The 14,992-nt window shown below is 50.5% G+C and overlaps 1 protein-coding gene and 1 long non-coding RNA gene across 2 annotated transcripts; one reads left to right on the top strand and one right to left on the bottom strand.

Annotated features, from left to right (window-relative positions):
- Positions 1-1,582: 1,582 nt before the first annotated feature.
- On the bottom strand, positions 1,583-5,278 carry LOC117871838 (ly6/PLAUR domain-containing protein 2-like). The gene is made up of 3 exons (XM_034759594.1): positions 5,266-5,278; positions 3,506-3,625; positions 1,583-2,321 (listed from the first exon to the last, which is right to left on the bottom strand). Exons 1-3 carry the CDS (start codon positions 5,276-5,278, stop codon positions 2,116-2,118), a joined length of 339 nt encoding a protein of 112 aa, XP_034615485.1. The 3' UTR covers positions 1,583-2,115.
- A 2,306-nt stretch (positions 5,279-7,584) lies between these two features.
- Positions 7,585-9,260, top strand: LOC117873856. Its single transcript, XR_004644829.1, has 2 exons — positions 7,585-7,677; positions 8,010-9,260. It is a non-coding gene; the product is annotated as an uncharacterized LOC117873856 (long non-coding RNA).
- Positions 9,261-14,992: the final 5,732 nt, after the last annotated feature.

The raw sequence follows: 14,992 nt of genomic DNA, 5'->3' as shown, positions 1-14,992 counted from the left end.
ATCCTTCCACAGGCCTGCCAGCCTGAACAATAACCCCATTGGGAGTTCAGGGGCCCTGCCAGCTTCCCCCTTGTACAGACCATGGCAAACCACGTTACATGTTCAGACAATACAATGTGGAGAATTCAGCTCCGCTCATGTCGCCACTTCTGGCTTGGGATCTGCATCAAAAGACCAGAGAGAGAATGCTGAACTCCAGTCTTTACAGCGTAGAATGGGAAAGGGGAATCGGGACCTTCTTTTAAAAAGAATAATGGTGAAGTGGGTCTGCTCTGGCATTCAGAGTTCAGACTCTCAGAGGTATGGGAAGGAAAGGGGCTTATCCGTTTGAAATGGAGGGGCAGCAGCAACCCGAGGACAAGACCTTGCTCTGCCTGAGGCAGTGTGCCCCCTCTAATCGTAAATAATCAGCGTTTTTCATCCCTAGATCTCAAAGCACTTTACAAAGCTGTGTCAACGAAGCTGTCTCCATGTTACATCTGGGGAAACTGAGGCACGGAGCAAGGAACCCATGACTTGAACAGGGTCGCACATGGAGTCAGTGGCAGAGCCATTATGAGAGGGCAAGTCCTTTGCCCTCGTCACAAGCTCATGCTGTGCCCCCTTGTGGGACTCGAAACATACGGGCCTTAGACAGGCCAAGTGCAAGGACCAACTAGAGGCAGCGTGCAGCAGAGGACAGAGCAGACATCTTGCCCATCAGGTTTCTGGTCAGTTTCCATGTGCCAGAGTTCCTGGGAGTGAAGCTGGACCTTACCCCGCATGGGAAGGTAATACAGAGGAAAGGCTAGTCAAAGTGAAACATTTATAACTGGAATTCAGGGCCTGCTGCCCAGACCTCCTTCCCTCATTTACGTGAGTCATCCTGTTGATTTCAGCGGGCTGGCTCACACGCCAAAGTCTTTGTCATGGGAATGAGAGCGGAGCAAAGTTCCAATTCTCGCCCCTAGACGGGACAGAGCTAGGAATCCCTGGCAAGCCGTTTCCGAACTGGGTCCGGTTACGCTGGGTCTAGTTTTACTGCAGAGGTGGGGCAAATGTGCCTTAGAAACATTTCTCAAACGTCAGGGGGTCAGATCCTCAGCAGAGGACATGCGTCAATGGACTATAAAGACTGGATCTGGCCCAGTAATACATTTCCCTTTTATTTTGGGGAGCGGGGAGTGGAGGCAGGTGTTTGAAGCCAATTGGGAACTTGTCTGGATTTTAGTGCAATTGAAAGTAAAGGCCTGAGACCACTAGTTCACATCAGGCAAAGAGCAGGCAGGTTCCCTACTAGCTGCACCTGCAGCTCTGCTACTGCCCCTCGTTTCTGATCTGCCACCCCCCCCGCCGCCCTTCCAACTCAGGGCCTCTCTCTTGAGCCGGGCAGTGGGATTTGCAGCCTAGAGGAACTCTCAGATGAGTCCTCAAGCTCCTTTCGCTCATTGTCCTAAGCAGCATTTGAAAACAGTCCTCCTGGGGTTCAAAATAAAAGCGACCTGAGAAAATGGGAAGTGGAAATTGACGCCCCCAGAGAACAGGGAATCACTACGTTAAGCTATTTATGGTACAGAAAGATGGGTGACTGCAGTGCTTGGGAGCTGCGAAGAAGAAATCAAATGGGGTTAAATGCTGGATCCCCTGCACAAGAAAACAGGCTTTAGGTGAGACTGGGGTGGGGCACCCTGAATTTTCCCCTGCTGAAATGACACCAGCCCTGCATGGCCCTACATGGATGGATTGGCTGGTGAGTTTGTGTAGTTGCCATGGCCCTGTCCTGCTCTTTCCCCTCCCCCCAGCACAGAACAGTACCCACCCCTGCACAGTCCCTGTTGCCTGACGACTCCTGCTATGCAGAACGGCCATGTCTCTTCCATGTCCCCATCCCTGGAGGGGTGCAACGGCAGGATGTAGTCAATGCCGAAGCAACATGTCCCCTTGATTAGCAGCTGGGAGCAGAGCATGGCCCGGGGTTTCAAAGCTGGGTGGGTTTGATCTCCAATGGTCCATTAAATTCCCGGCATTGATTGAAGAAGCCACAGCTAACTGGAGAAATATCTTCCTCAAGTGTCTAACAGTCCCACGTGCTGGGCAGCTTGGCCAGGAGGACTTCTGTCTGAGACCCCCGCTGCACTACGGCATGACCCTCAGGAGGGTCCAGAGAGCGGCAGCTGTGATTGTCAAGGCATTGGCTGTCAGCTCTGGCACTCCGCTGGTATTGCACAGGTCGGTGTAACAACACGAGTCGGGGTGGGACTCCCCAATTCCATCCGGGTCGGAGGGCACGCACGTCTTAGCACAGGATTTGGAGACGGTGATGTTCCCGAAAAAGGGGTAGCCTATAATGGATGGATTAGGAAAAAACGGGGAGAGAGAAATGGTGAAGGGAGGTTTATAGATATGATAACTTATGATAACTATCCTTACACCTCTTGTCAACTGTCTGTAATTGACCATCTTGATTATCACTACAAAAGTTTTTTTCCTGCTGATAATAGGTCATCTTAATTAATTAGCCTATTAGAGCTGGTATGGCATCTTCTCTGTATGTATATATATACTCTTGTTATATGTTCCATTCTATGCATCCGATGAAGTGGGCTGTAGCCCACGAAAGCTTATGCTCAAATAAATTTGCTCATCTCTAAGGTGCCACAAGTACTCCTGTTCTTTTTACGGATACAGACTAACACGGCTGCTACTCTGAAACGTATAGATTTTGGTTCTCCTTTATGCTAAGACCACTTGACACGGGCTTGGAAGTAGAAAGGGGCCTTAAAAGGGTAAGCAAACTATATTCAAGGGAACCTGAGTGCAGGTGGGAAAAAGGCTCATTGGCTTTAATTAGTATCTGTAATCCAGTGGTACCCGCAATGTGCTAGGTGCTGTGTATGTGCATGTAAAGACACAGTCACTGTGCCAAAGTTGCATGGAATTCAGACCTAGGCACCAGCTGGTATTTCTGTCCTCTCCAGGGGCCTGATTCTGAATGGATGCCCGTGTAAATTAAGGGAAAAGTCACTGCATATTATGATGGGGAACAGCCATATGAGCAGTATTTAGTTTCTCCGATAATGGCACAGTGCAGACTATCAGTTCAGAGCGTTCAGGAGACGCTACTGCAAAATTAGCACTGGCGTGTTATTCTCCTTTGTAAATGACCAGCGCCAGCCAAAGCTTCTGTGAAGGAAAGTGAACAAAGGGAGTCCAGATCCCCACAAGCTAGAGAGGTAAGATCGCCTGATACGGAGATGAAGCAAAGTAAGCAGAGAGAGCCCAGATCCTGGTGATTTACCACTCGGGTAGAGTTAAATAGATTATTCTCCTTCTTCTGTACATTTGAATTTGGACTTCTCCATCTGGGTTCCTCAAAGACAGTGTAGGGGACAATGCCACACTGGCTGGGGAAGCGGGTAGGAGGGAAAGAGAGAAGAGGGTGCATGAGAAGTTATAACCGAGTTACATCAGGGATGCATTTCCTTTGCCATGTTTACTGTATTTGCGGTGATTGGATGAGACTTACCAGAGTCTACAGAATGCACAGTTGTCTTGCACGCAGTGTCGTTCGCAGAGCAGTTGCTGACCGATGTGCACTCAGAGAGATCTGTCGGTTCTCTGCAGGTGTAGCATCGCAAGGACTGGGCTGTCAAGAGGAACAAAATAGCATGCCGCTGAATAGATCTTAGCAGGTGCTGAGTGTGACGCTGCTTTTTTTGTCAGCTTTGGAGAACCTGCAATTGTTCTAAATGGCTGTTTAGAACTCCAGATTCCCTCCCTGCCAGGGTATGTTGCAATTGTAAGTCAGAGGTTCAAGTACCCTTGATAACCAGCCATGTGCAGTGGCATTTGAACCCAGATCTTCAGAGCTAAAAGCATGAACCTCTACCACTTGAGCTAAAAGACCAAGCTGTAGCTGGCTCATTAATTATTGTTATTATTTTATTTTGGAAGGACCTAAGATCCACAGTCTCCTAGTTTGGGTTCCGCAACTTGAAAAGTGCAGGGATCTAGTATGAATCCCCTGCCTGGCGATCCTCATTACTTCCTTGTAGGATTGCCACCTCTGAGGTTATATCAGGTGCCTGCGTGGTCAGCATTTTTGCCAAGCCATATAGACACTTGTTCCTGTCACGCCTGTTTATATACGCGAGAGCCGGTGCTGGGAGCTGCTGTGCGTCCGTGCACAAAGAGCAAGCGTGTTCCAGCCGCCTGAAACGACTGGTTTTAGATTAAGAAAAGAACAAAAGGGATGTTTCCTCGTGAGCGTGTGTGCATGTGTGCGTGTGTTCTGGAACAAACTGCTGCAGCACCCAGGGCAAAGTGGTTGCTGTCATTTCAAGGTGCCGTTCACAAGAAACAAAACGGATCTCAGTTATACCCCTACCATAGCAACCACTATCACTGAGCTCCAGCGTCCACTCCAAGGATCCCTTTCACTTGCTCAGAGGGTTCTCAAAAGAAATTCCTTTCGGGATGAATTTTTCTATGCCCGTTCTCTCAGCTCAGAAGAGAATTTTACGTAGTTAGTTGTTTTTTAGACTAACTTGTTTCAGCCACCATCTGAGTTATATGTGTGTGTGTGTGTCAAATGCACTGATGTAACTGAGATCAGAATATGGGCCAGTGAATTTCGGATTTACACCAGAGTGACTGAGGACAGAGTGAGGACATGCACTCATTAAGGTATTGCTGTATAAAACCCCTGATGATGTTACAGTTGTTTTGTAATATGCTAAGAGCAGCTGCTTGCACAGTCAAGACCTTTGACCTATGGAAACCTTCTTTCCTATGTGTCCTTTTTATAAACATCATCAGTCTAGTAGTAGTTTTAAAATGCAACAAATGTTTCTACTGCCACCTCCTGGTGAAAATGTAGAAAGAAATGATTTTTGTTTCTAATGCTATATTACTTGGATCCATAAAAAGCGACAAAGAGTCCCGTGGCACCTTATAGACTAACAGACGTGTTGGAGCATAAACTTTCGTGGGTGAATACCCACTTCATCAGACGCATGTAGTGGAAATTTCCAGAGGCAGGTATAAATATGCAGGCAAGAATCAGTCTGAGATGCCTGCATAGTTATACCTGCCTCTGGAAATTTCCACTACATGCGTCTGACGAAGTGGGTAGTCACCCACGAAAGCTCATGCTCCAATACGTCTGTTAGTCTATAAGGTGCCACAGGACTCTTTGTCGCTTTTTACAGATCCAGACTAACACGGCTCCCCCTCTGCTGCTTGGATCCAGGTGCTCTCTATCGACAATTCTCCATAGCCTCATACCTAGGGGAGTCATTTTGACTGGAATTTTCAAAGGACCCGAAGGCAATTAGCTATTCAGTGCCGATTGAATTTCAAGGGGAGCTGAGCACGTAGCTCCTTTGAAAATGCTAGCCTCGACCTGTGCAGAGGGAGGGCAGAGTTTGAAATGGTCCCATTTTGATTTGCAGATGCTCTCCACCTACTTTGCACAGGTCAGAATGACAATATAAGGTGGAAGGCAGTGGTAAATTAGGCTTAGTGGGTCAGATCCCACCTCGCAGGTCCTAGAGTTCGGGCTCTAGCCTGAGCCGGAATATCTACATCACAATTAAACAGTCCCGTAGCCCAAGTCCCCTGAGCCCAAGTCAGCTGGCATGGGCCAGTCGCAGATTTCTAATTGCAGTGTAGACATATCCGTGCTCTACGGGGCTAAAAACAGTAGTGTAGATGTTCTCCCTTGGGCGAATCTCGGGCTCTGAGACCCACCCCCTTCTCCGGGTTTTGTAGCCCGAGCTCCAACCCAAGCGGGAACGTGTACGCTGATCATTTTAGCCCCGGGTGCAAGTCCTGTGAGCCTGAGTCAGTTGGCCCAGGCTCTGAGACTCACTGATACGGCTTTAGGTTTTTTTTGTTTTTGTTTTTTGCAGCATAGACGTGCTCCAGGTGACCTGCAAAGATTTATTTGCATAATAACAAGCGAAGGGGGGTGCAGGAAAATAGAGTTCTCCATCTCCTTTTTTTTTTTTTTTTTTTTGCATAAAGATGGTTGTTAACATGTGGGATCCGAACCTCAGCGAGTATAAATCAGCATAGCTGGCATAGGCTGGCCGGCGATTTTTGGTTGGGCCTGATTCTGATCTCACACCAGTTTTCCACTAAGGTAACTCCATTGACAGCAGTGGAGTTACTTCTGATTTACAGCAGGTTAAAGGAGAAAAGAATCAGGCCCCCACGTTCCTTGTCAAAAAAATCCTTCTCAGAGGCGCAAAAGGCCATTATTGCCATGGAGAGGGGGCAGTGGAAGGAACCAAAGAAGCACTGGGAAGGTTACAAAACTAAGGAACAGTCCAACGGTGAGGAAAGAGCCCATGGAGAAGCAGAACAAGGGCATACAAAGGGCTGTGCTACGTTCTGGTCTGCACACCTGAGAGTGATTCGAGGGATCACGGTTCTGTGCCCAGCCATGCCCCGTCTCACTGCAGGATCTAGTGTAAGTCACTTTTCCCTCTCTGTGCCTCAATCTTTCCATCTGTAAAATAGGTCAGTATCATGTCCCCCATCTAGGGGATTTTAATATAAAGCAACATTCTGACACCCCAGAGGGAAATAACTAAGTACTTGGAATAGGTTACCTGGAAGGGGGCTGAAACAAGAACACGGGGCAGAGCCTGAGCTGGGGTAGATCGGTGTAGCTCTGGTGAAGTAAATGGAGCTCTGCTTATTGTACCCAGCTGAGGAGCTGTCCCGTGGTATATAAATAAGTTCAGCAGATGGCTGGGTTAGCCTCAGCAGATGGAGACGATCGAGGGGTAGGGAGGAAAGGCAGGACAGTGCGAATCAGGAAAACCCCCAAGTGGTTAACTCTTGAAAGACTCCGGGATTACGATTAAAGTCACAGCAGAGATGTCGACAGAACCCCCCCAAGCAGGCTGTTAAATCTCAGCACGGCCAGGGATGCACACTGCAAGGGTATATAACAGGAACACAAAATTTGTTCGTATTAACTACCCGAGTTCTGGACACATCCCTCCCCATTGTCTGGCCAACCCTGATTTACGGACTGCCACCACAGTCTTATAGCAGGTGGAGCGCAACCCATCCTGCACCTAAAGGACCATGGTGGCAGGCGAGGTGGAGCACCTGTGTTAGGTCAGATCCCTGCCTGTAATTCCACGGCCTCCTTCCCGGCATATCCCAGTCCTTTCACCCTCCCCGTTCTGCTGTGGGTCATGGATCTGGAACAGAGAGGAGAATCCCTTGGCTCCCATTCTCCCTTGCCCCATTACCTTGCTACTTCTTTACACCAGCGTAGAGGGGATGTGAGATGTGACCACCCAGAGGCGGTCTCATTACACCGGTGTGAATGCCTGCACCTAGTGCAATGCAGGACAGAAGGAGAGCCTCCCTCTCCACGGTCAGTAACTGCCCAGCTGAGAACATGCCCCCTCATTTCCCTTCCCCAAAACCTTCCTCTCATTTTGCCTGCTTATTTGTCAAAAACATAACAACACTCCTTCCTTCTCTCTGGGCTGTCCAGCGTAGCCACACACTGGGAATGTCACAGATAAATCACTGCAGCCCGGGTAATCCAGGTGAATCTTACCTAGCTCCACGCACACAAGGACAGCCAGAAGCGCCTTCATCCTGAGCAGACCCTCAGCCTGGGCGGCCAAGAAGACCAAGAGCTGCTTGTTCTACTCTTCCCCTCTGCAGGTGATTTCCCGTCCTCAGCTGGTTCTGATTAGAGCCTTCCCCAGACCTGTCCTGGAACAAGTTCCTTGAGTGATCTCATCGCAGCAGGGCCCCGCCCCCTTCCTCCCCCACCCCTGCACATCCTGAAGCTCTCCAGGGCTGAAAATAGCAGGACAGAGGGGTTATGGTCAGGGATCCTTGCATTGGTTGGGGGGGGGGGGGGGAGTTGTACCCTCCCCGTCAGACAAGAGCAGGGGGGTTCAGAGAGCTCATCCCCCTGCACCGGAGGGACTCTCTGTGCCAGCTCCTTGTGCCACACTGATGCCCTTCACTGACCCTCTTTGCTTTCGCAGGCAGCTGGGAGTCCCTGAGGAATAATGGCCCTGGACGAAACTGTCTTTAGAAGCTCTGGGCGGCAGAGAGTGAAGTGGCACCAGGGAAGTGAAGCAAGTCCGACAGCATGGACGGTCCTGCAGTCAGACTGCTAGGCTGGGACGTGGGCGACCTGCACTCTGCCACATACTTCCTGTGTGACCTTGAGTGGGTCACTTAGCCTCTCTGTGTCTCAGTTCCCCCTCTGTACATCGAGGAGGGGGGGCACTGCTGCTCCTTGCCCCCTCCCCCTGTTGGAATGGGAGCTCTTTGAGGCCGGGCTGCCAGCCACTCTGTGTTTGTACCACCCTGAGCAATGGCAGGTGCTCCTGGAATGCAAGTTACGATGTTCTTTGCTCTCTCTTTCCCTGTTTGCTGTACATTGGCCTCCATTACTCCAATCCTAGCAGTGACAGGTTGGCAACTCCTCTTCCCCTCAGCAGCCTCCAGGCCTGGAAGAGTTTCTTTGCCCGTTCTGCCCTTCTCCAGGCCCCACTGCTCTCAGACTCGGCCAGCCTTCCACTCCAGGGCTGTCTAGGTCCTGATATGGCCCCTCCCCTCCGCACCCCCCACAGGCTACAGAGCAGGAACTGAGGCATGGCCAACAAAGGGACTCACCTGAGCATTAAGCTCAAATCACCTGATTCCCAATCCTGGGCCTTGACCACCGGCCCATCAGGAAACTAACCCCTTCCCGCCTCCGCCCTTGCCTGGTGCAAGCCCTCGTGTGGTAGGGCACAGCTGGTCACCCTGCTCTGAGCAAGCCTAGGTAATAATCATAGAGGTCACGGTGATGAGGAAAGACCAGGGACAGTCCACACTAGCTTTCCGACCGCTGCTACCGGAGCTGCATAAATGCAACAGCCAGAGGATGGATCTGCTTGGGATCCATCTGGGAGAGTCTTCTGGGATTTGCTAAGCTGCAGGGGATGTGCTGGGATTCTGGCCTGTTTACCCAGAAGCGGAATTGTGGAGGAGCTGCACCGTGGCCCAGAATCTTCCTGGCTATTCGAAGTCCAAGGGAACACGAGAGTTTTTAAAGACGACACTATTGATAGTGATTATAATGATAGGAAACGGTTGTGGAATGGATCGATGGGGGTCACGGCAGCCAACAGTTTAGGAGCTACTAGCCTCGGGCTCCAGCCTCGTACGTAATCAGTCTGTCGCACAGTGAGTCTATTGTATTTTTAATAACAAGGAAAGAAGCATTAAAGATCTGCTCTCCTGGGCTTGGTTGTAGTGACCGGGAGCAAAGCTGTGGTTGCCATGGGAGGCAGAGCTTCAGAACATCTTGGCAGGTTGTGTTGGGACTTGGTGTTCTCCACCCTCCCTTCCTGCTCAGCGAAGACATTTTCACATGAGCGAGCAAAAGCTGGGTGTGTGGGACACACGGCTCAGCTGGGTGGGAGGCCTTCGTCATCGCCTGCCCGCTGGCTAATGGACCAGATAGCAGGGCGTGCCAGCTTTACTTAGAACTGGGGGTGTCGTCCTGGGACACGGCTGCGCCCAGCTGTTCTCTCAGAGGACAAGACAACAGCTGCTTTGTCGTGTGTGCATGGGTTCTCCACTCATCCCCCGTCACTGAACTGGACCCGAGGCGAACCAGCACCAAAGAAGCTTGACCAACAATCCTTCTGAGCCACCTTCGGTCGGTTTCCACTCTGGGCTCCCCAATTCCACCCCCTCCGACTGCCAGAGATGGGCTGCCTCCCCGCCGCTTGTTTTGCTACCATCCAGCTCCCTCCTGCCACCCTATTCTGGACCTTCATCCCATGCCCTGACAGCCTGCTAGGCGTCCACGCAAAGCATTAGTCACTGGCTCTCCCACTCTTAACGGTGATTATTGGGGTGCCTTTGACTCTTTGCTGGGCCCAGGTGCCTGCACTGTTAGGGCCGGATTCTCAGCTGGAAATAAATGTTGCTCCCTTTACTTTAGCAGACCCATGCGGATTCACCCCGCCGAGAATCAGGCCCTTACTTTCTGTGTGCTCAATGGAGCTGCACCGAGCCAGAAAGGCATGACTTTAGGTGAGATGAGTCTGGTGGGTCTCTCCCCTTGGTACCTGTTGGACGTTTCTCCATATTAGTTTCTTCAGCCCAATAGCTTCATCTGGGGAGATCATAGAATCATAGACTTCAAGGTCAGAAGGGACCTGTGACGTTGTGCAGTCTATATGGTTTTATAAAAACTTGATAATAAGTCAATATAATGTAACTGAGATGGTTTTAGAGAAAATACGGTAATAAGTGAATGTAACGTAACTGGGATATGCTTCATGCAAAAGGTCTCTTGTAAGGTATCATTACAAAGCTTATAATCTACTGAGTATGATCATCTGATTTGTATAAATGTACCACTCTTGTATCCAAAACTAGAAATATAAAATGTAACTCTGAGGGCCTATTGTAATTGTGTAAAGTGTGGACCATTAGTGATGGTTTGGAATCTTGATGACTCCCATTGTCTGCAGATGGCTGTATTTACCTGTGAGTCTTCCTGTATATGTGTGTGCTGGCAAGTGAGTAATGAAATCTTGCAGTGACATGTGATCATGTCACCTGAACTGGAATCCATCTTTAACCTGGTGCTTTTCCAGTGAGGTGGGGGTGGAAACCCAGAGAGACAAAGAGTTCCCGCCTTATGCAAAAGATATATAAAGGGGGGAAGAGAACAGAGAGGGGGAGAAGCCATCATGAAGAATCCCCTAGCTATCACCTGAGCTGCAACAAGAGCCGCACCAGGGGAAAGAATTGTGCCCAGGCCTGGAAGGTGTCCAGTCTGAGAAAAACTTACTGAAACATCTCTGAGGGTGAGATTATCTGTATTCAGTTTGATTAGGCATAGATTTGCGCATTTCATTTTATTTTGCTTGTGACTTACTTTGTTCTGTCTGTTACTACTTGGAACCACTTAAATCCTACTGTCTGTATTTAATAAAACCACTTTCTATTTAGTAATTCACTCAGAGTATGTATTAATACCTGGGGGAGCAAACAACTATGCATATCTCTCTATCAGTGTTATAGAGGGCGAACAATTTATGAGTTTGCCCTGCATAAGCTTTATGCAGGGTAAAACGGATTTATCTGGGTTTAGACCCCATTGGGAGTTGGGCATCTGAGTGCTAAAGACAAGCACACTACTGTGAGCTGTTTTCAGGTAAACTTGCAGCTTTGGGACAGGAGATTCAGACCCTGGATCTGTGTCTGGAGCCAGACGGGAGTGTCTGGCTCAGCAAGACAGGGTGCTGGAGTCCTGAGCTGGCAGGGAAAGCAGAAGCAGGGGTAGTCTTTGCACATCTGGTGGCAGCTCCCAAGGGGGTTTCTGTGATCCAACCCGTCACAGGACCATTATGACCTCCTGCACAACGCAGGCCACAGAATCTCACCCACCCACTCCTGTATCAAACCGGTGTCTGAGCCATTGAAGTCCTCAAATCAAGGTTTAAAGACTTCAAGGTGCAGAGAATCCTCCAGCAAGTGACCCGTGCCCCACGCTGCAGAGGAAGGTGAAACCCCCCCAGGGCCTTTGCCAATCTGCCCTGGAAGAAAATTCCTTCCCGACCCCAAATATGGCGATCAGCTAAACCAGATGCCTGAAACTACAGCAGCAGGTGGGAGTGGAGATCAGAAAGGGGGTGACTGGCAAAGGGAAAGAGAGGAAGGATGGTTCAGTGGTTAGGAATCAAGTCCCTGCTCTAACACTATGATTCTATGACACTATGACCTTCGGTATAATACATGGAACGTCCCCAAAAGAATTCCTAGCACAGATCTTTAAAAAAACCATCCAATCTTGATGTTAAAATTGCCAGTGATGGAGAATCCACCATGATCCTTTACAAATTGTTCCAATGGTTAATTACTCTCACTGTCAAAAATGTACGCCTTATTTCCAGTCTGAATTTGTCTCACTTCAACTTCCAGCCATTGGATAATGTCACTCCCTTCTCTGCTAGATTAAAGAGCGCATTATTAAATATTTGTTCCCATATAGCCATTTACGAACCGTTTCTTTGTTAAGCTAAGAAGATTGAACTCTTTGGGTCAATCACCATAAGGCACGTGTTCTAATCCTTTAATCATTCTCACGGCTCTTCTCTGAACCCTTTGCAATTTATCAACATCCTTCTTAATTGTGGGCATCAGAACTGGACACAGGATTCCAGTATTCCAATGGTCGCACGAGTGCCAAATACAGAGTTAAAATAGCTTCTCTACTCGTACTTGAAATTCCCGTTTCTGCATCCAAGGATTGTATTAGTTCCTTTGGCCACAACTGACTATCCATCACAACCCCCAAATCTTTTCCAGAGTCACTGCTTCCCAGGGTAGAGTCCCCCATCCTGTAGGTATGGTCAATATTCTTTGTTCTTCGACATATGCAATTACAGTTAGCCATATTAAAACTCATAGTAAACAAGATTTCTGCAAGCCACTCTCAGCCCATTGTAGTTCCATGAAACTCACCGAACAGGCTTGGTTGGCAGTTTTAGAAGAACTACTAGCATAACCAAGGTGATAATTCCCTGGGGGCCAAGGTACCACTAAAGCCACGTTTAAAGCCATGATAGGTTGCACACGGGATTTTATTCAAGCCTGCACAGAGGTAACTTACCCTCAGGGCCCCATTCACATCCAGCTCATGCTTAGAGGTGTTTGTATCTGAAAATGGATTGTTGTTGATAGTGCGGCTAGGAGACCCCAGCTCCAGAACCATGTTCCATGTGCAGAATGCACTGGCACGGTTAGTTATAGCAAGGGCGGTCCCGATAGCTAGGGTCTTGCTCTATGTTTCTGATACTGTCTAGGACAGTAAAAAGAATAAGTAGTCCTTGTGGCACCTTAGAGACTAACAAATGTATTTGCGCATAAGCTTTTGTGGGCTAGAACCCACTTCATCAGATGCATGCAATGGATGGGTCATCACACAAAGTAAAAACTATTTCCCCATGCTAATTCCCCCGCACTGTTACTCACATCTTCTTGTCAACTGTTGGAAATGGGCCATCCTGATTATCACTACAAAAGATTTTTTTCTCCTGCTGATAATAGCCCACCTTAATTGATTATTCTCATGATAGTTGGTAAGTTTCATGTTCTCTGTGTATATATAGCTTCCTACTGTATTTTCCACTGCATGCATCCGACGAAGTGGGTTTTAGCCCACAAAAGCTTATGCTCAAATAAATGTGTTAGTCTCTAAGGTGCCACAAGTACTCCTGTTCTTTTTGCTGATACAGACTAACACGGCTGCTACTCTGAAACCTGTCTAAGACAGTGGTTTTCAACCTGTGGACTGCAGAGCTCTCGGGGTCCGCAGAATATGTCTAAGATTTCTAAAGAGGTCCGCACCTCCATTCGAAATTTTTTAGGGGTCCGCAAATGAAAAAAGGTTGAAAACCACTGGGCAAGGAGCAGCAGTGCCCCGTCCCTTCCCCCCGAGGCCCTGCCCACCGGCCAAGCCAGAAGCCGGAGCTGGGCCAGGGAGCCCGAGCCCCTCCACCTGCCTGGGATGGGGGGCCCAAAAGCAGCCCCCGGCCCATGTCCCCACCCCCCCGGCCCCGCCGCCAAGGGCAGGTGGAGGATCCACGGCTCCCCACAGCTGCCCGGGCTCCCCAGGCCGCTTTTACCCACAATCCAGCCTGGCCGGGGGCAGGGCGTCGGGGGGAAGAGGAGGGGCAGGTGGTCAGGCTTGTGGCGAAAAATGGACAGGCCAGGCACATCCACTTTAAAAAGAGGAAGGGCCAGGGCCTTGGCCCCGCCGTTCCGGCGCCCCCAGACGCTGTGGCTCCCCGGAGCTGGTTGTTGAACTAGAGAGTGTGTTGGAGAAGGACACCCAACCTCCACAACCAGCACTGGCTCAGCGAGCAGTGCCTAGCCCCTGGCTACAGCCCGTCGGGACACCGCGGTGTTTAAAACACTGGCAGATGCTCGTGGCTTGTGCGCATTGGCGTTCCTGCCCGAGCTACCCAGGGGGCGGCTGAGCCGGGGGTGACAACGACAGGGCGCTTTGCGGAAAATAAGTCTATCAGGCCTTAGCTGGCTGGACCTCAGTGCAGTGAACGGAGACTGAAAGCCAAGCAACCCCCTTGAAATCTGGGGGTCACCTGGAGCTTGCTGCCTTTGGGGAGGTGTTAGGAGGTAGGACTGGTCAGGGAGCTCCCTCAGGCCATGGCTCCCTGCCCTCCTTTTCTTTCCTAACTGGCTGGGATTTCACAACCAGAGCCCGAGGCTGCCTGGGGGACAGGGCCTGGGCCTGTGTGCGGATCGACCAGGGAGAGCGTTGCGATCGTCTCAGGTGTCTTGGCTGAATCCCAGCTAGACCTTTGCGTTCCATTCCAGCTCGACGCACAGGGGCAGCCTTAGGGGAAATGAGGCCCTGGGACAATTTGTATTGTGGCACCCGGGTGTCCCACCCTGTCCCCTCTATCATCCCGCTGCCTCCCTGGCCCCACACCCATCCCCTCATCGCTCCTGGCCCCCGCTGCCTCCCTGGCCCCACACTCATCCCCTCATCACCCCTGTCCCCCATCCCCTTCCTATCCATCCCCCCATTGCTCCTGGCCCCAACCACCTCCCTATCCATCCCTCCCTCCCTCACCCCTGGCCCCCACCACCTCCCTATCCATCGCTTCATCGCTCCTGACCCCCACCACCTCCCTCTCCATCCCCTCATCGCTCCTGGCCCCCACCACCTCCCTATCCATCCCCTCATCGCTCCTGACCCCCACCACCTCCCTCTTCATCCCCTCATCGCTCCTGGCCCCCGCTGCCTCCCTGGCCCCACACCCACCCTCCCCATCACGCTGGTCTCTACTGCCTCCACCGGCCCCCCAACCATCCCCCCATTGCCCCTGGCTCCTGCAACCTTCCCCAGCCCCCCAACCATCCCCCCATTGCCCCTGGCTCCTGCAGCCTCCACCGGCCCCCCAACCATCCCCCCATTGCTCCTGACTCC

This window comes from Trachemys scripta, chromosome 2 (genome assembly GCF_013100865.1).
Source record: "Trachemys scripta elegans isolate TJP31775 chromosome 2, CAS_Tse_1.0, whole genome shotgun sequence".
NCBI lineage: Eukaryota > Metazoa > Chordata > Testudines > Emydidae > Trachemys > Trachemys scripta.
This window is presented reverse-complemented; position numbering and strand designations above follow the sequence as displayed.

What these genes read in the sequence shown, in the direction of transcription:
- LOC117871838 (XM_034759594.1), bottom strand. An exon ending in TGTGCATTCTGTAGACTCTG is followed by an intron (nt 2,322 to 3,505) that starts GTAAGTCTCATC and finishes CATCCATTATAG; the next exon opens with GCTACCCCTTTTTCGGGAAC.